Raw genomic sequence first — 20,679 nt, 5'->3', positions numbered from 1 at the left:
AGGGCTGACAGATAGAGATCTCCAATGGCCATATCAGTTGGATCACTGGTGCAACGTAGCTGTGAGGGCCACGAAGCTGATTGCTCAACTATGATACGGAGAGTTGTCATTTGGTCGACACAGGGTCTATTCTGCCGGAAGCCTGCTTGTTGGCCTCTTAGCAGCGGGTCCACAGCTTTCTTTTTTATTCGTTCCAGGAGAATCCTGTTGAATATCTTTCCTGGCACTGAGAGCAGCATGGATTCCCCTGTTGTTATGGCACTGACTGAGGTCTCCTTTCTTGGGGAGTTTGACCAGGTATCCTTCCTTGGATCCAGTCTGTTGGAATTTCACCTTTCTCCCAGGTCTCCTTTAACAGTGGATGTAACATCTCTACAGAAGCATCTACAGCATGTCTGTCCTCAGTGCCTCTGCTGGGATGTTATCTGGTCCCGTTCGCCTTGCCGTTCTTCAGTCGAGTGATGGCCTTCTTCATTTCCTGCTCGGTTGGGATTCCACAGTGGAGGAGAAGGTTCGTCTCCGCTGCTTGAATATCCAGAGGGTTACAGAAACAATAAGAGTGTTAATTACAGAAACAATAACAGTCTAATGATAAGAAACAATAAGAGTGTTGATTACAGAAAGAAACAATAAGAGTGTTGATTACAGAAAGAAACAATGAGAGTGTTAATTAGAGAGACATGTAGGAGTGTTATATTACAGAAAGAGAAATGAGCAGAGTAAAACCCCATTCGTACAGTACTTTGTCGTGTAGCGGTGCTTCGCGTCGACAATAACTGCTCCCTCCTCCAATCTGGTTCCTGCCCGCCATGATCCTGTAGATTCCAGCGGTGGAAAAAAAATTACTCATATGTTTTACTCAAGTAAAAGTATCAATACTGCAATGCAGAAATACTCTGTTACAAGTAAAAGTCTGTTATTCAAAATGTACTTCAGTGAAAATACAAAAGTATTGGTATCAAAATGTACTTAAAGTACCAAAAGTAAAAGTACTCATTGTGCAGAACGTCCAATTTCACAAGTTCGAAATGTTTAAAAAGAAATTGCTTGAAAATGGCAGATCTACAAGCTCACAATGCGTCGCATTGCGACTCATTGTGAGCTTGTAGATCGGCTATTTTCAAATAGCCGAAATATATATATATAGAGCTGAAGTGGTTAGTAGTGTATGAATTATAATCAAAGTCTACAAAGTAATAAGTAAACTAAAGTTTTCAAATAATTGCAGTGGAGTAAAAGTACAATATTTGCCTCTGAGATAACCCTAACCCTAACCCTAGTGGAGTAGAAGTAAAAGTACTGAAAATTGGAAATACTCCAGTAAAGTATAAAAGTTCCTCAAAATTATACTTAAATACAGTACTTGAGTAAATGTACTTGTACCACTTACTACTCGACAAGCCTTCGTATAGTCTTGGCACCATGATGACTCCCACAGCAGCCACTCTGAGAAATCGAGGAATCCTCAAGACAGACTGTAGAGACAGTGCCAGGGGGAGGTATAACATCTGTCTCCGAAACAAGGATCTCCAGCTCTGGGGGGCAGTTTGCCAAGCAGCCTCGCTAACATGTGACCCACATCGCGGTTCAGCTTCCCCCTTCTGGTCCCAGAGTCTTCAACATGCCCACGAGAGAGAGCACACGCATCTGCAGGACAAACTTGTCAAAGGCCTGAGCATCGCCACGGAGGATATCTGGGGCATCCATAACATAGAGCACTGAAGTCTGACGTAATTCACACATCTTACCTGGGTCGCATTTTTCCCCCCGTTCTGAATTCCCATAGATGTGTGTTTAATATCGCGTCAAATAAGAACTGTGTTCCAAATATAAACAAATGATCCCGGGGTTTGACTCCTATGGATATGAAGCATCAACTGACGGTGAGAAGAAGCTGATGTTACTTCCTCCGAATTAGTAGTTGTTGCCAGAAACAGACTGCATCAAATATGAGTGACTGACTATCATAAACGATACAGAACCACCTCCCTGACGATATCTCCGAGACAGTTTGTTTATTTTTGGACCTCTATTCTTATATGAGACGATTCTAAGATGAACCAATGTTATTCTCCATAGAGAAATTACTTTTGCGACCCAGGGGGTGAACGAGTGACGTCAGGACTTCTGTACTCTATTGGCTATTTTCTTCAAAGCCATGCAGGTGGTGTGGTCGGCAATATTTCTCCGTCAAGGCTGCCATTGTGTCACACAAAACACACGGATGCAGCCTTTAGTTTAACCAGAGAATTTTCATCCATTCAAATGCATTGTATTCACTGTTAAAATGCATTATACTGTCATTATAAGTCGCTATAAGTGGTCATTTGTTGCTTTAAAACATTATAGACACAATTATAATAGTTGACTTATAAGTCATTATAGAATGCTTTATAATGTGTTATGATTATTGTTATAAAGCATCATGAGCATTAATGAGTTCTTATAACTATAATTATACAGTGTTATAATACAGATTATAATACATTATAAGTATGTTTATAATGCATCATAGAAATGGGATGCATAGTGTTACCAGTGAGGAACAAGAACTAAGTAGCACATTCTAATGTTTTTGTTTGCTTTAATCAGGACTGCAAGACTTAGTAGCCTACCCTTCCAGAACTAAGCCCAGCCTGACATCTATTGGTCGCTTCTGGCAATGCAGGAACTTCTGATGGGGGGGCTAGAAAAATGGAACAAATAAATACAAATAAACACAAACAACTTTTGTAATAGATACAACATTTAATGAAGTATATATCGTTGCTTTCGAGCAGAAACCTCTTATCTCCACATTCTAACTGTTTGTGTTTTTTTGTAAATGAATAGCCTTACTTCATTCAACAGTAGAGTCACACAAAATCATCAAAAGTAGCAGATCTACAAGCTTGAACCACAGCGCGAACCAACGCGTTTTTGGACATATGAGATTTCCACCCGACAGAGACAATATTATTAAACTCCAGTATATATGAAAATATTTCACTTTAATTATACAATGAACAAGCAAACAAGTAAATATAATATATACATAAACTTAACTTGATTTTATTTTACCACTTACCAATTCAAAAACTTTCCAAAACAAATGCCAATCTACAAGTTCACAATGTGCTACATTATGCTGCATTGTAAGCTTGTAGATCAGCTAGTTCAATCTGCCTGAATGACATGCCCCAAAATGGAGACACCAGGTTGAAAGGGTTAAAAAGCAGGACAGTGGTTCTCAAACTTTCTCAAGTCCAAAGTCTGTCAATCATTTTTTGTTTACCTGCCCAAAGGCCAAACAGAAATTAAACTATTATTTACATGTTCCAATTAAGCCTGTCACAATTACTACATAATCCTATAATCGCAATTATTTGAGATAACTGCACATATTTTGGCATAATCGTCATAATCGTCTTGAAAAATTGTCATACATTTTAAAATGTAAAAACGTAGGAATAGCAGATCTACAAGCTTACAACATAGATCATCCATTTCTGCCATTTTTGCTTTTTTTGAATGAAATGAATAAATGTCAGTCATTTCTTTGGATATTCCAGTTATTTGTCATATCTGCTCCGCGCAACTTTTGATTACAAAGCCTAAAAGGCAAACATAAATTACATTTAGTGACATATGTAACATTATGTTCCATTGTTCAATGGAAAAAACACAATTAAATCTTAATCACAATTATTTGTCTGACAATTAAAGGTAGGGTAAGTGATATTTTTGGGTATTTTCTTTTGTGTTAAAAAGGTTAAAGTACTATATTCTGATCATTGCTACAGAGAGTTTGTTCGGTCACAGGGGTCTCTCCAGCTCTTTAGTAAACAGACTTTTGTCTATTTCGGACAAAAAAGAAAACATAAATAAACATAATAAAAAAAAGAAATATAGAAAATATGAAAACGAATACATGTATACATGTATTCTAGGGTGTTCGAAAAGTGCATAGGATGAAGTAAAAAAAAAAGTATCTAGTCCTATCCCTTGCTCAATGATCAAATAACATTTAGAAATACAATTTCTAAAATCTATGTAATGAAAATACTATGAAGACAAGAAACAAACTGTATATAGAATACTACTATAAATATATACTTTCCTCTTAATTCATATTTACTTTCCCTCCATTCGAGTTGGATGGTTTTGAAATCAACCAGGTCCTTAAATATCAGAGAGTTCAGTTTGATAAAGAGTGGGTTTGTTGCTTTGTTAATAGTGCTTTTTTTTGTGGAGAATGAACATTTTATCTGTGTTAGTTTTGTACGTATTGCCCCACACTTCCACACAGTAAGTAATGTATGGGAGTATGAAGGAACAGCACAAGGTATATAAATGAAGACATAGAATACTATTAAATAAATCATCAATACTAGGAGCAAGTATATTTACAGAAACACAATGGGGGGTCATTGCTGGTGGCAAGCTGGTGGACATGTCTAGGTCCAGTTGCAAATTGCAGACAGGTGGCTTTTTTATGGCGGTTTTGAAGGGAGTAGGGATGCACCAATATGAAAATTCTTGGCCTCGGAAATACAGGTTCCACACAGAGATTCCAGTCTGATATCTACGCAGTGATATTAGTCTGGCCATGCCAGGCTAACAGATAACCAATGCACCAACATAGCCGACGCAAAATGTATGCTTATCAACAACAGATAAATATCGGCTACTGCCATCACTTAATGTCAGCTTTATTTGGCAATACTGATATTGACCGATAACGAGAAATATCATCCGATTCAGATACGTGGCTGATATATTGGTGCATCCCTAGTAGGGGGTCACACTTTTTGATGGCTGGTGGTGGTAGGGCATTCCACATTTTGGTGGCATAACGCTAGAATGAAATCATCCCTATGAGATCAGTGGTGTTGTTGCTCCCCTGTGCAGTTCAGATGAAAGTGTGGAACACCCGCGTTCTGAAGCTCTGGGTGCTTCGAGGAACGCTAGGGTTGGAGAACCTCATCACCTTGACCAGGCTGCCCCACGACCCGCCCGGTCCGCTGGACGTCAGGAAGGGGAAGGGCAGCGCCGCCTGTCTGTTGGCGTGGAGCTTCCAGAGGGAGGAGGGGCATCGCTGGAACACCTCGATGCTGGCGGCGTACTGCCTGGGCGCCCACTGGGAGATACGCACCATGGTCACCTGTACAGGGACAAATGTTACCTGATTATCGTTGCTGTCGGGTGGAAAACCTTGTATGTCTAAAAATTCCCTATGTTCAAATCTTGGTATAACTTCTAAATTGACTGTACTTGTAGGGATATACATTTAACTTAACTACATTACAGTACAAGTATAATTATTTGTACTGTAAACTTCTTTCTTATCTTATCTTATACTTTGGCTATTCAAAAATAGCAGATATACAAGCTCATAGTGCGAGTGCCACGCTATGAGCTTGTAGATCTGCTTTTTTTTTTTTTTTTAATCATGAAAATGTGTGCAAATATTATGTGTGGAACATTTTTAACTCCACGGACCCCCCAACTCAAAATTTGTTGTCCCAGGGACCCCCCAGAAGCAAAGATTTTAGTTAAAAATGTTCGCTTTAAAAATATATATATATATTCAAAGACTTCTTGCAGATCTGCTACTTTTGTGTGACGCTGTAGTATGATCAAGTCGGGCGTTAATTTAATTTTAAAATATGGAGATTAGATATGTATATTTTTTTCTCTCACAGACGAGCCGAAGCCGCACGCGCGCCCCGGAGGAGGCACCCCGCGGAACACCAGCTCCTGGGGCCGCGGGGACACGCCCCTCTGCCACACGAGGCCCGCCCCCTCGTCCTCGGCCTCGCCCATGTCGCCCAGGTTGCACAGGGCCAGCAGACACGCCCCCTCCAGAGCGCCGTTGTCGGGGAAACGGAGCAGGACGCCGATGAGGCGAGGCACCGCCCCTCTACGCAGGAGCTGCTCCTGTTGGATGGCTGAGAGATGGAGAGAGAGAGAGAGAGTGTGAGTGAGTGAGTGAGTGAGTGAGTGAGTGAGTGAGAGACAGAAAATTGTGCACAATTTTAAATACATTTAAAAATTGTCTCACAGATTTCATAACAAGTTAATGCAAAACATTGAATATTTGTTTCAAAAGTTTATATTCTCAATTCATTTAGACCAGTGGTTCTCAACCAGTGGTCCGGGGACCCCCAGTGGTCCTTGAGGGAGTACCAGGGGGTCCCCAGCAAAATTGATTAACATAAGTGTCAAAATCATTTGTAACCACTTAGCTTTGGCTATTTTTGAAAAACCTTGAAAACGTGTGCATATCTTTGAATATTTATATTTTTTTAAGCGAAAATGTACTGATATCTTTGCTTCTGGGGGTCCCTGGCACAAAACATTTTCAAATGGGGGTCCGTGGCCAAATGTATATCATTTTAGAGGTCCTTGGCATGAAAAAGGTTGAAAACCGCTGATTTAGACACTTCAGCTCAGGAATAAACAATACCATTTATTAACCGTTTACCATATTGCATATATAACCATTTACTGCAATATTAACCATTTACTGCAATGATATTGCATTCAGATTTGGCGGTGTGACTCTGCTCATGTGATAATACAGATTACTTGCGCAAGCAGGACAACAGATCTGAAATCACAAACCCCCCAGAGCAGAGCATAAAATAAAATACAGTTTTACATAAACGTAACATTGAACATCAATGCATAATTAATTTACCACATCATAGTACAACCCATAGAACCACAGTACAATCCACAGAATCAACCTGTACAATCCATAGAACTACAGTACAACCCACAGAATCAACCTTTTTTATTTTTTATTTAACCTTTATTTAACCAGTAAAACACATTGAGACAGAGTCTCTTTTACAAGTGGGAACTGGCCAAGGGGCAGATTAAAAATTTCACATCACTGCTAAAACAAACAGTACAAATCCTAACCTAATCCTAACCTATTAACAGTATGAAGTAAATGCCACAGGGAGGGAATTTGAAAACCACAGCTGTACAACCAGCTGAAACAGCTAAGCACATAGAATGGACAGTGAACAAGGCTGGTTAAATCATAGACATATAAAGGTAGACGCCTCCTTCGGCTCTGAGGCATTGGTATCACGGGGGCCATTTTAGCGTAGGAAAGCTTCCCTGAAGCTTCCGTGTGTGTCACAGAAGGGGGCGTTCGGTAGGCCAATCAGAGGCAAGTGGGGGCGGGACAACTAGTTTCTGACAAATCTTAGAAAAGACGCACTGTGATTGGCCAGTAGTCAACGCGCTGTGAGCGCTGTGATTGGCCAGTAGTCACTTTGAGTGTCCGTTTTCCTACGTGAAAATGGCGGCCGCGATATGATTTGCTCCAACGAACTGCAGAGGCCAATGAGGTATCTAGGTTTCTATATCTATGGGTTAAATGACCCGCCTGAGATGCACTATGGGTATGAGGGCGTGTGTGAGTTAGGTTGTAGCAAATGAGAATGACGTGACGCGAGGTTGAACATACTGATTGTGGGAGTACGTATGAATTAGCTTGTTAACGAATGAATGGGGGGGGGGGGGGGGGTCCGGGGAGAGTGAATGTAGCATAACCTCCTGCCTTCCGTGTCTACATGAACTATCACTCCGCTGTATTTCACAATTCTCCCTAACCCTAACCCTCAAGGGATTACATGGGATTAAATGACTGTGTAAACAGAGCTGTGTTACTTTAGGACCTAACGTAACACAGCTCTGTTTACACAGTCATTTCATCCCATTTAATTGAACATACACCATTTAGTTTTGACTGTTTTGTTCCACTTTTGCTTTGGCAGTGAACACGCATGACTTCTCCTGCCAATGAAGACACTTTGAATTGGAATTGAATTGAGAGAGACAGAGGGAGGGGGGGGGGGGGGGAGATGGATTGAGGGGGGGGAGATCGAGAGAAAGAGACAGAGGCAGAGATGGGGGGGGGGGGGGGAGAACAAAGAGAACAAAGAGAAAGGCATGAAAGGATAAAAGAGAGACAGAACAGAGAAACAGGTTATTAGAAAGTGTGTTGGATCTTCATATTTAACCCATTAAGACCGGGAACGCGTCTGTGTCATTTTTAGATTTCTTTGGGGCTCTTCAAAAATAGCAGATCTACAAGCTCGTAGTTATGAGCTTGTAGATCTGCTATTTTTGAAAAATCGTGAAAATGTGTGCAAATCTTTGAATATATATTTTTTAAAGCGAACATTTGTAAAATCTTGTGTTCCAGGGACCTCCAGGGACAAAGATTTGAGTTACAAATGTTCGCTTTAAAAAATATATATATTCAAAGATTTGCACAAAATGTTCAAGATTTTTTTTTATAGAAGAAAATCTATAAGCTCATAGCTTTGAAATATTTGACTATAAATATTTTTAAAGTGAACATTTGTAACTCAAGTCTTTGCTTCTGGAGGTCCCTGGAACACAATATTTTACAAATGTTTGCTTAAAATATATATATATATATTCAAAGATTTGCACACATTTGTCATGATTTTTCAAAAATAGCAGATCTACAAGCTCATAGCGCGGCACTCGGTGCCGCGCTATGAGCTTGTATATCTGCTATTTTTGAATAGCCCAAAGTAGAAAAATAATGCTTATAGCTCAAATCTAAAATGACACAGATGCGTTCCCGTATTGAATGGGTTAATAGCGGTATTAAACTTTTAAACAGTGGAAGTGGGTCGGCAGCAGATGTTCTGTCAGAATGGCAGATCAGAGGAACAGAGGGAAACGCTGCATTATTCATTCACATCATCATAATAAGAGCCATTTGTTACGTTGGAACCACTTGATAGACAATCCACTGTGTTGCCCGAGGAAGGAGCTGTCTCTTTCAAACACGTTTGCGTGCCTCTGGGGAATTATGTAAAGGAAAAGGACGCCATAGTTGAAGCAGTGTTACATTTCGTCGACTAAAACTATGAGGAAAAATGTTTCGTCGACTACCTTTTCTTCACTGACAAACTAACTAAATAACTAATAAAAACTAAGCTATTTTATGATGACTAAAACTAAGACTAAATATTTTGACGATTTTGTCAACAAATAAAAACTAGACTAAGATGTTAGTGAGGGACTAGTGGAGAAGAGATCCAAGACATTTTATGTTTGATTGTGCTCGGGTGTTGCGCTCTGAAAATAGCAGATGTACAAGCTCACAACGCGTCGCAGCGCGACGCGTTGTGAGCTTGTAGATCGGCTATTTTCAGCATGCAACCAAGTGTATAATCTGGACATTTTTTCGACTAAATCAACTGTAGATTTAGTCGACTAAAATCTCATGATATTTAGTTGACTAAAACTAAACTAAAACATTTCAGATGGCTAAAATATGACTATAAGAAAATGAAATTGTATTCAAAAGACTATGACTAAAAAATAAATTGCTGTCAAAATTGCTAAACACTGCTTTGAAGGTACTAGACAGGTGCCCGTTGTGCACGGGCCTACCCGGGAACGACGCAAGTTGGGAACAATGCAAATAGGGAATGCATGACCCCACCCTGTTGTGCAATACCAGTTATACCCGTTGTAAATGGTAAAAAAAAAAAAGATAAATGGTGCATTTATATGTGCTTTTATCCAATTACATAGATCGTGCATTACATTGACCCATTCACACACACATTCATACACCGATGGCGGAGGAAACCATGCAAGGCACCAAGCTGCTCACCGGGAGCAATTAGGGGTTCAGCGTCTTGCTCAAGGACAGTTCGACACTAACTCTGGGGAAACCCGGGATCGAACTGGGAACCTTGCGGTTGCCATCCGGCCGCTCCGGTCCTTGTGCCGTGGTAAACGTCTGTGGAGAATGTGTGTAATAAAAGGTTGTATATAACTCACAGCTCTCGTAGGACATGCGTGAGATGGCCCGGGCCGCGTAGAGGAGCAGCTCCTGGTCTGTGTTGGTCAGCACGGAGATGAGAGCGGCCACCAGGCCCGCCTCACCAAAGCCCTTACACACCACAGCTACACACACACACACACACACACACACACACACACACACACACACACACACACACACACACACACACACACACACACACACACACACACACACACACACACACACACACACACACACACACACGTAAACAAAGGGTCAGGGTGGAGAAGAGAAGCAGTGAAGAGAGGCAGTGACATGCACTGTACAGAATGTACACAGTCCTTAATCCATTAAAGGAGATCTACAAGCTCATAGATCTACAAGCTCATAGTGCGGCACAGAGTGCCGCACTATGAGCTTGTAGATCTGCTATTTTTTTTTTAATCGTGGAAAATGTGTGCAAATCTTTGAATATATATTATATATATTTGTTTTTTAAAGCAAACATTTTTAACTCCAATATTTGCTTCTGGGGGGTCCCTGGAACAACATATTTTGAGATGGGGGTCCGCGGCCAAATACATATCATTTTGGGGGGTCCTTCACATGGAAAAGTTGGAGCACCACTGATATAGAAACATACTGTTTAGGATTTAGAAATTTGGCCACGGACCCCCATCTCAAAATATTTGGTTCCAGGGACCCCCAGAAGCAAAGATTTGAGTTACAAATGTTGAAAACATATATATATATATTCAAAGATTTGCACAAATGTTCATGATTTTTCAAAAACAGCAGATCTACAAGCTCATTTGCTATTTTTGAAAAATGGGTTAATATCGTGTAACTTACGCTCCCTGGCCAGTTCAGCCACCAGTCTAGCTGACAGCAGAGTGAGAGGTCCTCTCTTCTTCAGAGGTAGAGCCAGGATGGGCAGGATACCACTCAACACCACCTGCTCAACAGCGCCTTTCCCTGGACACAGGAGGAATGACACAATGTTAAATGCACCACTGCATGTTGATGGAGCTTAAAGGACCACTTCAAGCATTTTTTCTACCCGTCTTCATATACATTGGTGTGTCAAGGGCCCCCCAAATTTTAACATTTGATTTTTTTCCACAAAAAATAGCAGATCTACAAGCTCATAGCGCGGCACTCTGCTATTTTGGAATAGCCAAAGAAATCTAGCCAATTAAAATTGGAATTTCATAAATAAATAAATACGAAATTCATTAAATGTAAATACAAACAAAAAAACACATTTGAGAAATAGTAAAAATAAAAGATCTACAAGCTCACAACACGTCCTCTCCCTCTCTCCTCTCCCATCCTGAAAATGTTCATACATTTTCAAACCGTTTCCAGAAATAGCTGTAGCTAAATAAAGAAACCACTGATTTTCTTTTTCTTTTAATGCAGTGGTTCTCAAACCTGTGGGTCGGGACCCCCAGGGGGGTCCCCACATGATTGGGGGGGTCCCCAGATGACAGTAAAGTAACAATGTAAGGACTTTTGAGACCTTTTTAATTATCTAAAGAAAAAGAAGAAAAAAGACCATTACTGCATCGAGAGTAATCAACAAACTATCTTATAAAACTGGTCAAACATTGGCCAAATTGTCAAATAATATAAGAAAGAGGCAACAATTTTGAAAATAGCAGATCTACAAGCTCACAACGAGGCGTCGTGAAATTGTAGATCTGCTGTTTTCACAATATGTATCAGTGGAACAGAGTCAAACTAAATGTAATGCCTACAATTCCAAGTGCTTGCCAGGGTGGGGGGGGGTCCCGAGTTCAAATATGATTATTTTGGGGGGGGGGGGGGGGGGCGCGGCCTGAAAAGGTTGAGAACCACTGTTTTAATGGATGGCGTCAGGGCAGCATTCCACATGTTGCTAGACCAGTGGTTCTCAAAGTGGGGTCCGGGGACCCCCAGGGGTATTTGAGGGGGTTCCAGGGGTCCCCAGCTAAATGATGGATAGTCTGTAACTCTGAGAATGTACAAATGGAACCAAATGGACCCTTATGGGTCTGTAACTCTGAGAGTGTACAAATGGAACCAAATGGACCCTTATGGGTCTGTAACTCTGAGTGTACAAATGGAACCAAATGGACCCGTTAGGGTCCATTTGGTTCCATTTGTACACTCTCAGAGTCATTCCACCCCTGCTGAGCTTACCACCATATAGTCTCTCCTCAGAAGTCCATATTTGGTCATAGCGCTCTACGTGACGTAACGCCACAAAATATATAAACTGCAATTTGAATCATTTTATTACAAGTCACGACACGCCGTCTCAAGACATTTAATACAGAGAGAGGGATCTGATGTCGCCCCTCCCCCTGGCCAAGCATTTTTGAGAAGACCATTGTTATAGACACAGGATCATCTGACACGAGATTTTGACCTGCTGGTCAATATTCTGATAGTAATCATTGCTACATACAGGGTGTTTGTTCAGGAAATTGGGCAAGATCCAGGCATCAATAACAATATGATAATAATAATATAATAATAGTAACACTAATAATAGTTTTAAGCTATATTTCGCCATGTCACCCAAAAAGAAGGCTGGGCCACCTCCGGCCCCCGTGGAGGAGCAGATTGCGCAGCTTAAAATCGAGCTGCGCAAAACCAAGAAGGAGAGGAACCACGTGCAGCTGTGGAGGCACAGGGACTCCGAGCTGTGGGAGAAGTCCCGGATAAAGGTCTCCAAAGATCGCCTGAGGAGAAAGGAGGCGGAGATCGAGGAGGAGGAGCTGCGCCACCAGGTGCTGATCGACGGGTACAACCAGCGGATCGACCGGCTGAACGTCGACCACCGGAGCACCATCGGCGAGGAGCAGGCCAAGTTCGCGCAAACCGCCGACGTCATGCAGAGGGAGTTCCGCGAGCTGGAGGAGCAGCTGCGGATCTGCATCCAGGAGCTGAAGGTGGAGCGCAAGGAGCAGCACCTCGCCTGCGAGGCGCTGGAAAAGGAGCTGCAGCTCAAACACGACGAGGAGAGAGACGACCTGCGGCGGAAGTTCGCGGAGCTGGTCAGCGACACGGACGACAAGTGCAAGAAGAAGGAGCTCGTGAGGGAGCGGGAGCAGGACCTCCGGAGGAGGAGGGAGGTCATATGGTTGGAGGAGCAGTTTAACCTCCGCATCGACTTCATGCTGGGGGAGTTCAGGGAGGTCAGGGACCAGTATAACATCTTCAAACATCAGACGGTGTTCGAGCTGGCGGAACAGCTGCAGCACATGAGGAACGAGGCCAAGCAGAGGGAGGAGAAGATGGCGGAGGTGGCGGAGCAGAACAAGGGCCTCTCGGCGGAGATCAGGAAGCTGCAGGCCAAAGCCGACGAGGAGGACCGCCGGTTCCAGAGGCAGGTGCACACCTACGAGGGCGAGATGACCAAAATGGCGAACCTCCGAGCGCGCATAAAGGCCAGCGCGAAGGAGGGGAAAAAGATGGAGGCGGCGCACCAGGAGCTGCTGCAGGTGTACAACGTCACCAAGGTGGAGAAGACGGAGCTGGACAAGAAGTACAACCAGGCCATTCAGGAGATGCAGAAGGTTTTGTGTATGAGCAGCTCGGTCAGAATGGGAAACTTGGGAAGTATTGTATCGCCCCCTGCAGGCATGGTTCAAATCATGGGGGGGGTTGGGGAGTACTGACCCCCCCGCCTAATTAACACTTGAGTCCCACCAAAAGAGTTAAAAATAACAGGTAAGGGTTAAAGTATTTATATATCCTTCCTACCTGTAATATTCAAAAAATGATATTTCCCATATCCACATATTGAAGGATCTTGTAATATAATTTCAGACACCCCTAAAGTGGACCATACCATTTCTTAACAATTATATTACTCCTACTAATAATACAAATTATAATAATTATAATAATAATAATACTAATGAAAATAATAATCATAATATAATAATAATAATAATAATAATAATAATAGCTTTAGCGCCTTTCAAGAAACGCAAGAAGACGCTTTACACCAAAACAAAGAAAACAAAATAAAACTAGCAGTTCAAAGCCTTGGTGAACTTAAAATAAGTCCAGTGTTGCGGGTGTTGCAAATCTCTGCTGGGAAAAAGTCCCCGCGGGTGGGGGCTGCGGCTGCCACAATGAAGGCTCTGTCTCCCAAAACGTTTGAGGGTCTCGGCCACGGAGTCTGAGAGTGAGGGTACTTTTTTTTTAGGAGGTAGAAGGCGGATTTTGGGATGGATTTTATGTGTGACTGGAAGGACAGGGGGGAGTCAAAGATGACATATAGGTTGCAGATTTCTGGAGATGGGGAGATACTAGTTATAGAAAAAATAGAGGACAGACAAATGGAAACAGCCCTGAGGCACGCCATGATTGACTAGGGCGCGGAGGAAGCACTAGAGTCACTGATGGTAATTGACCATCAGTTTCCAGAGAAATATGACTGAAATCAGGAGAGAGCTGTGCTGGTGAGGCCTAGGTAGTCGGTTGAGGAGGTTAGTATGGGCGACTGTGTCAAAAGCTGCAGAAAATTCCCCTTTAGGCTAGTGGTTAAGATGTTCGGCTTCGGTGTCCCTTTCCCATGCGGGAGACCCCGGTTCAGCCAGTAGTTGTTGAGGTCATCAGCGTCCAAATCAGGATTTTTGTGGACAGGGGTGACTGAGGCGTCCTTTGCCGGATTCCAGTCATGAGTCAATAGAGTCTACCTTGATGGGAGGGTAGGCAAGTCTTCACCAATGCTGTAGGCATTGGGTCCAGAGAGCAGAGGCCTTGGTGGACAACTCAGTGACCTGGGTAGATGCACAATGGCTGAGGTGTGTGTGTGTGTGTGTGTGTGTGTGTGTGTGTGTGTGGGGGGGGGGAAGAGGTCTTTTATGGGCACTGCCTGGCCAGGGAACCAGGAACGGTGAAGAGAATGTCATGGTTGTCGGATACAGCTGCAGATGGGAGGCAGGTGTACCGGCAGTGGCACATGCCTGATCTAGTGCATGACCTTTGGTGTGGGTGGTAGGACCTTTAAAAATTGCCCGCCTCCATCCCACACTATCGCCTTTACAGTGCCACCTCCAAGGCTCTCAAGAAACTTAAATTTGTGCAAAACTCTGCTGCCCGCCTCCTCACCAGAACCCCATCCAGAGACCACATCACCCCGGTCCTCTATGACACAGAATAGATTTCAAAATACTCATAACCACCTACAAAGCCCTCAACAACCGGGCCCCCCTCTACCTTTCTGGCCTCCTCCAATGCCACGCCCCCTCCCGCTCCCTCAGGTCTGGTAATGCCAACCTCCTGGACTTCCCCCGAAAAGCAAACAAACGCACCTGGGAGGACAGGGCTTTCTCAGTTGCAGCCCCCTCCCTTTGGAAACCACTCCCACCTCATATCAAAGCCACCCTATAGCACTATATAAGTCTGACGTATAATTAATATTAAAACATGCTGTGGGAAGGTGAAGCAGTCCAGCAGCGACAGGAATTCCGTGGCAAAGGCTGCAGCTGCTGGAGTCCACATGTGTGTTAGATGCTAGTTTACTATGCAGATACCGCATGTCTTAGTCACATGTTCTTATGTTTTTGTTACTTTGATTTGTTTTGTCTCGACAAGGAATTTTAAGAATTGAATTTACATAGCATGTTAAGACCAGTGAATGTAATTTAGAATAGATAGCATGTTGTTTAGATCATTGGCCCACTTAACCACTTAACATAGCTGCTGTGTGGTCAGCTGGGAGAGTCGAGTGCATATCAACAGCATGTTTAGGATCAATGGAATTAACTTATCTCATTAACTAAACTCATTTTTCAAAGTTGTAAAGTAAAAGTACCATAACATTTTTTGTTACATTATTCATTTTAATTTCAATGTTATGTTATCATTAAAATCTTGGTGCTTTTGGGTGGGCTCACTTGCAATATCCTCACGGCCCAGCAGAGGGCCCCAGCCCACAGGTAGACAGATGCCAGGTTCTAAAGCACTATCATCAGCGTTGTGTAAATTAATGTTCTTTTTTTTTTTTTCTTACACATCTATCCTTTCTGTTAAAGTTGCACTATGTAACTATCCTCTTCTACCCCAGATTTTAATTTGTTCCATCAAAGTGCTGACATTTTTACCGTTCAGCTAATAGAGCCTGCCTGCTTGCTCAGGGGATACATTTAATCTTGACCATCAGGTCAAGATTCATGTCAGATCCTGTGTCTGGTGAGACATGACCTTTGACACGATCTAAATGTCTCAATAGAAGACCAGGGAGACAAAAAAAACAAGGCAACTATGTAGAATACATTATGAAGTATGAACTACTTTTTTTAATAACAATTATAAAAGAAAATGTTTAAAAAATATAACATTTAAAATTAATGAAAAAAGTAATTGACGGTCCACTCATAGAAGGACATTAACAGTCACCAGAACCAGGGACATGTGTTTTCAATGAGTTTAACGTGGTTAATGTGGAGTTTAAAAACTGTCTGGAGTGGTGCACACAAAAACCCCACTAGACGTTAAAATGGCCCCAGATGTGTTTATACCCCTGTAAACCACTTAAAGCCTATAAGCTCATTGCCTGTGTTGTGTGAGCTTGTAGATCTGATATCTTTAGTCAAATGTTTGCCCCCAGAATAGGGTAGCTAATCAATCAACCCAACCCCCCACCCCCCCACCCTTGACAACATGACGGAAGACGTGTTAATGTGTTAATATGTTAATATTAATATTCTATGCTCTGTTGATGAATTGAATACATAGGACCACAATGGAAACACGTCCCCAGTACTTGTTTGTGTTATCCTTTTAGCCCAATCGTTTTACTGTACTTCAGTGCTGTTGACATTTTTGACTAATAAAGTATTCAATCAATGAATACAAAAAATAAAAAAAGTTTTTGCTGTATGCCGTTGATTACTGTAGTCATATTTATATCAACACTATAGGTTTGAAGTACTATTGCACGTGTATTGGTAAAGTGGCACAATCGTCATCTGTCTACAGCAGGGCTCTTCAACAGGGGATCCGGGACCCCTTGGGGTCCGCCAAATCTTTGTGATAGGATTTTTTTGTTTACATTACCACTTGAACCACTGCTTCATCTGTCTCTCAGCTAGGGGGTCCTTGGGCTGAAAAACATTGAAGACCCCTGGTCTACAGTATGTATGTGTCTGTCTGTCTGTCTGTCTGTCTGTCTGTCTGTCTGTCTGTCTGTCTGTCTGTCTGTCTCTGGCAGGGTCAAGGCAGGCCATCCCACCTTATAGAGACTGGTTCTGCTCCATGATTCTTCCCGTTAAAGGGGAGTGGTTCCTCGCCACTGTAGACAAATAATGTTTGCTCAGAGGCGTTTGAAACGCTGGGTCTCTGTGTGGGATTTGAACCCTGGTCTCCCACATGGTGGGAACGCCAAACATCCTAACCACCACTAGCCTAAAAGGGTAATGAATCCCCCATTGACCATATTAGGCTTTTGGGTCTTCAGGCTCTGGAGCCCCTCTGCTACGTCTGCTCTATGTCGTTGCTGTGGGGGCGGAAACCTTGTAGGCTATGGGTTCTCAAAGTGGGGTCCCCAGGGGTCCTTGGAGGGGTACCAGGGGGTCCCCAGCTAAATGTGTTAATATAGTGTCACAATAATTTAACCACTTTAACCATATTTTATAGTTTGGCTATTCAAAAATAGCAGATCTACAAGCGTGACACTATGAGCTTTTTGAAAAGTCATGAAAACTTGTGCGAATATATATATATATATATATATATATATATTTTTTTTTTTTAAAAGCGAACATTTGTAACTCAGATCTTTGCTTCTGGGGGTCCCTGGAACAACATATTTTGAGATGGGGGTCCGTGGCCAAATACATATAATTTTGGGGGTCATTGACATGACAAAGTTTGAGAACCACTGCCTTACTTCATCATACTGTCAAGTGTCTTGAGACTGTTTTGATTTGGCACTGTGATAATATTGAACTGAATTGGATGGAATGTGACTTACTTTTCTCCTGTATGATGGCCAACACTGTGTTCAGGTGGGGTTTGAGTTCATGTTCGATCAGTTCGATGCCCAGGACTCTGATGGAACCTAAAGCATTGTTCAGATCATCTGTGGAGGAAGAGACACACACTGGTTATTACACATAATGTCATTGTTCAGATCATAGAAGAGACACACACTGGTTATTACACATAATGTCATTGTTTTAGATCATAGAAGAGACACACACTGGTTATTACACATAATGTCATTGTTTTAGATCATAGAAGAGACACACACTGGTTATTACACATAATGTCCACAAGGTGGCTCACTGTACTGTTCACTGGTAAAAGCACAGCTCATCCTTTAATAATGCCTATACTAAAACAGACTTATAGATTGCAGTGTGATTCTCAACCTTTCTAATTTCAAGGACCCCCAGTTTGATATGCATTAGACCACGGACCCCCAGGTTAATATGGTGTTTCATCTCCAAGACCCCGATCTGCACTATGAAATTCCCAGTGCGTATTTAACTCTGAGAATGTACAAATGGAATGGAATGAAATGGAATCCTCATTTTGCTGGGGACCAGCCGGAACCCCCATAAAGACCCCTGGCTAAAACGATCTCAAACACATGGTTCTCAAAGTGGGGTACAGGGACCCCCAGGGTTCCTTGGTGGGAGGGGTTCTAAATGGATCATTACGGTCTGTAAGTAACTCTGAGAGTGTAAAGACGGATTTGTATTCGCTCAGTTACAGGGGTCCTTGAAACCCTCTCCCTCTAGGCCATTGGTTCTCAAAGTGGGGTCCAGGGGGTCCCCAGCTAAATGACGGATAGTTAGGAACCAAATGGACCCTTAAGGGTCTAACTCTGAGAGTGTACAAATGGAACCAAATGGACCCTTATGGGTCTGTAACTCAAGAGTGTACAAATGGAACCAACGGGTCCATTTGGTTCCATTTGTACACTCCGAGTTAAATTAACATTGATTTTACAATATAAATTGGGGACCCAGAGATAGAAATGCCATTAAATGGGGGTCCGTATAGCCCTCTGGGCTTTGAAATCTTGTGAGTTTGTAGATCTGCCATTTTTGCCAGACCCAGAGGGTCGGCCGACAGGAGGCTTTGTCGGTCTGTCCCTCTTTTCCTCTTTTCTGTCCCTCTTTTCCTCTGCACACACGTCATTTTGGCTAATGTTCCGCCCCAGAATATGTATACCGGGGTTCAAGTGGTTTAAAACAGTTTTTATAAACACTGATCTAAAAGTATCAGTCACAGTGGTGTCCGTCCGTCCTACCGTCTGGCATGTAGGGCTCCAGACGGCTGGACTTGCATCTGTCCATCCGCAGGGCTGTGGGGGTGACGGGCGTGTCGGGGTGTCCCATCTTGTGCCGTCTGCAGAGGGAAAAAAATTGACACCCACACAAAACCACACAGCACCTTTAACTGACTGTCCAATCTGAATGCGTTTCATTAGTTTGCTTTTGTCAGTTTAGTTTAGATTTTAGGCTTAGCTTTAGTTAAAACCATGTAAAGCCTACCCCAAAAAACAACAATTTTATTAGGCCTTTTGACAAAATAAATAATAATTGGTCAATTTGTTTTGCAAATAATGTATGATTTTTTTTTGTGCATCTAGTATTGGCAATTTATTGATCACATAATGTGTATATGTACTGTATATACACACACACACGTGTGTATATATATATACAGTATATTAAAGAAAATCACGCCTGTTTCATATCATGTGGAACATTTGGGGCTTTTCAGTTGATTCCAAACAGAAACCTTTTTAGGTTGCAACAATACAGTTAATGTTCTTCGATGGACTGAACAATATATTTTTCCTCCAGTGGTCCCTGAGGGGGTTCCAGGTGGTCCACAGCTAAATGATGGAGAGCTGGTAACCAAATGGACCCTTATAAATCATTAACTCTTGAGAGTGTAACTCTTTACTCTCAAGAGTTAAATTGTTAAACATCTGCATTACTTAATTTACAATAAGTCTACACAATTAGAGAATGAATAATTGTTATTTTTATCAACGTTTGCCCGTTATCTCTCCATTGGTACCAACATCAATACATAGAATTGTGGACAAAATCGTATCTAACGATAACAAAATATTCTACGTTTTGAGTCTGAGTCTAAAAATCATCAAATGGTGGGTCCGTGGCTCAAATGCCGAATAAATAATGGACCTTGATATGAAAAGGGTTGAAAACCACTTGTTTATAAACATTAAGCACATATGTCTCGACATGTACTTAACTCAACATACCTTAACCATGAATGCCGTGCTTACCTGGTCAGTGGTCTGTACTGGTGAACACCGGTCCTGGAGGCCCTTCAGCAGCTATGGAGATGGAACACCATGGCCTGGTTGTTATAGTGTAAAAAGATGTGTTTTCTTTCTGTTTACCTCACACATGAAGACTGCTGGGGTTGTTTACCTGCAATAGTCCAGCTGGCTACTTCTGTAGGCTTTGAGTGAGAGGCTTTAGAAAGGATTAAATCGGTGCACTCTCTCCACTCTCTCATCTCTGCTCCTGGTATCAACAGGTGTACGGGACTTACGACTGACTCTGAGTACTGAAGATCCCCCACAATGCATTTCTTCAGCTTTCTAAGAAGTTGTCTATACTCCATCACACCCCCGGGATTCTGATTTGTTTGGAACGGAAGGCCCTATTGGCTGTCATACTGGCAGCATACCTATAGAAAATTTGTACAAATCTTTGAATCTTATTTCCCATATTTTTTACACACACACACACACACACACACACACACACATGGAGCCCTGTAATCAAACATGACCGGCAAACATCTAGAAATGTTGCAAAATGTCAGACGTATCTATTACCAACATAATGTTATTTAAAATACGC

At 42.2% G+C, this 20,679-nt stretch overlaps 1 protein-coding gene across 1 annotated transcript; it reads right to left on the bottom strand.

Moving 5' to 3' along the window:
• Positions 1–2,873: 2,873 nt before the first annotated feature.
• Positions 2,874–20,212, bottom strand: LOC311059985 (rap1 GTPase-GDP dissociation stimulator 1-A). The gene is made up of 7 exons (XM_084078113.1): positions 20,094–20,212; positions 19,083–19,180; positions 17,796–17,903; positions 10,670–10,792; positions 9,832–9,957; positions 5,683–5,930; positions 2,874–5,143 (listed from the first exon to the last, which is right to left on the bottom strand). Exons 2-7 carry the CDS (start codon positions 19,168–19,170, stop codon positions 4,892–4,894), a joined length of 945 nt encoding a protein of 314 aa, XP_083934239.1. The 5' UTR covers positions 19,171–19,180; positions 20,094–20,212; the 3' UTR covers positions 2,874–4,891.
• Positions 20,213–20,679: the final 467 nt, after the last annotated feature.

The sequence above is a fragment of the Gymnoscopelus microlampas genome (assembly GCF_963454915.1).
Source record: "Gymnoscopelus microlampas genome assembly, chromosome: 14".
Lineage (NCBI taxonomy): Eukaryota > Metazoa > Chordata > Actinopteri > Myctophiformes > Myctophidae > Gymnoscopelus > Gymnoscopelus microlampas.
Note: the sequence above shows the minus strand (reverse complement) of the source record. Positions and strands in the feature narration are given on the sequence as shown.

Coding starts and splice junctions, on each gene's coding strand:
- LOC311059985 (XM_084078113.1), bottom strand. CDS start 19,170: ATGGGACACCCCGACACGCCCGTCACCCCCACAGCCCTGCGGATGGAC. Junction 9,958..10,669: donor GGCTGAACTGGCCAGGGAGC/GTAAGTTACACG, acceptor GTGTGTGTGTAG/CTGTGGTGTGTAAGGGCTTT. Junction 5,931..9,831: donor ACGCATGTCCTACGAGAGCT/GTGAGTTATATA, acceptor TCCATCTCTCAG/CCATCCAACAGGAGCAGCTC.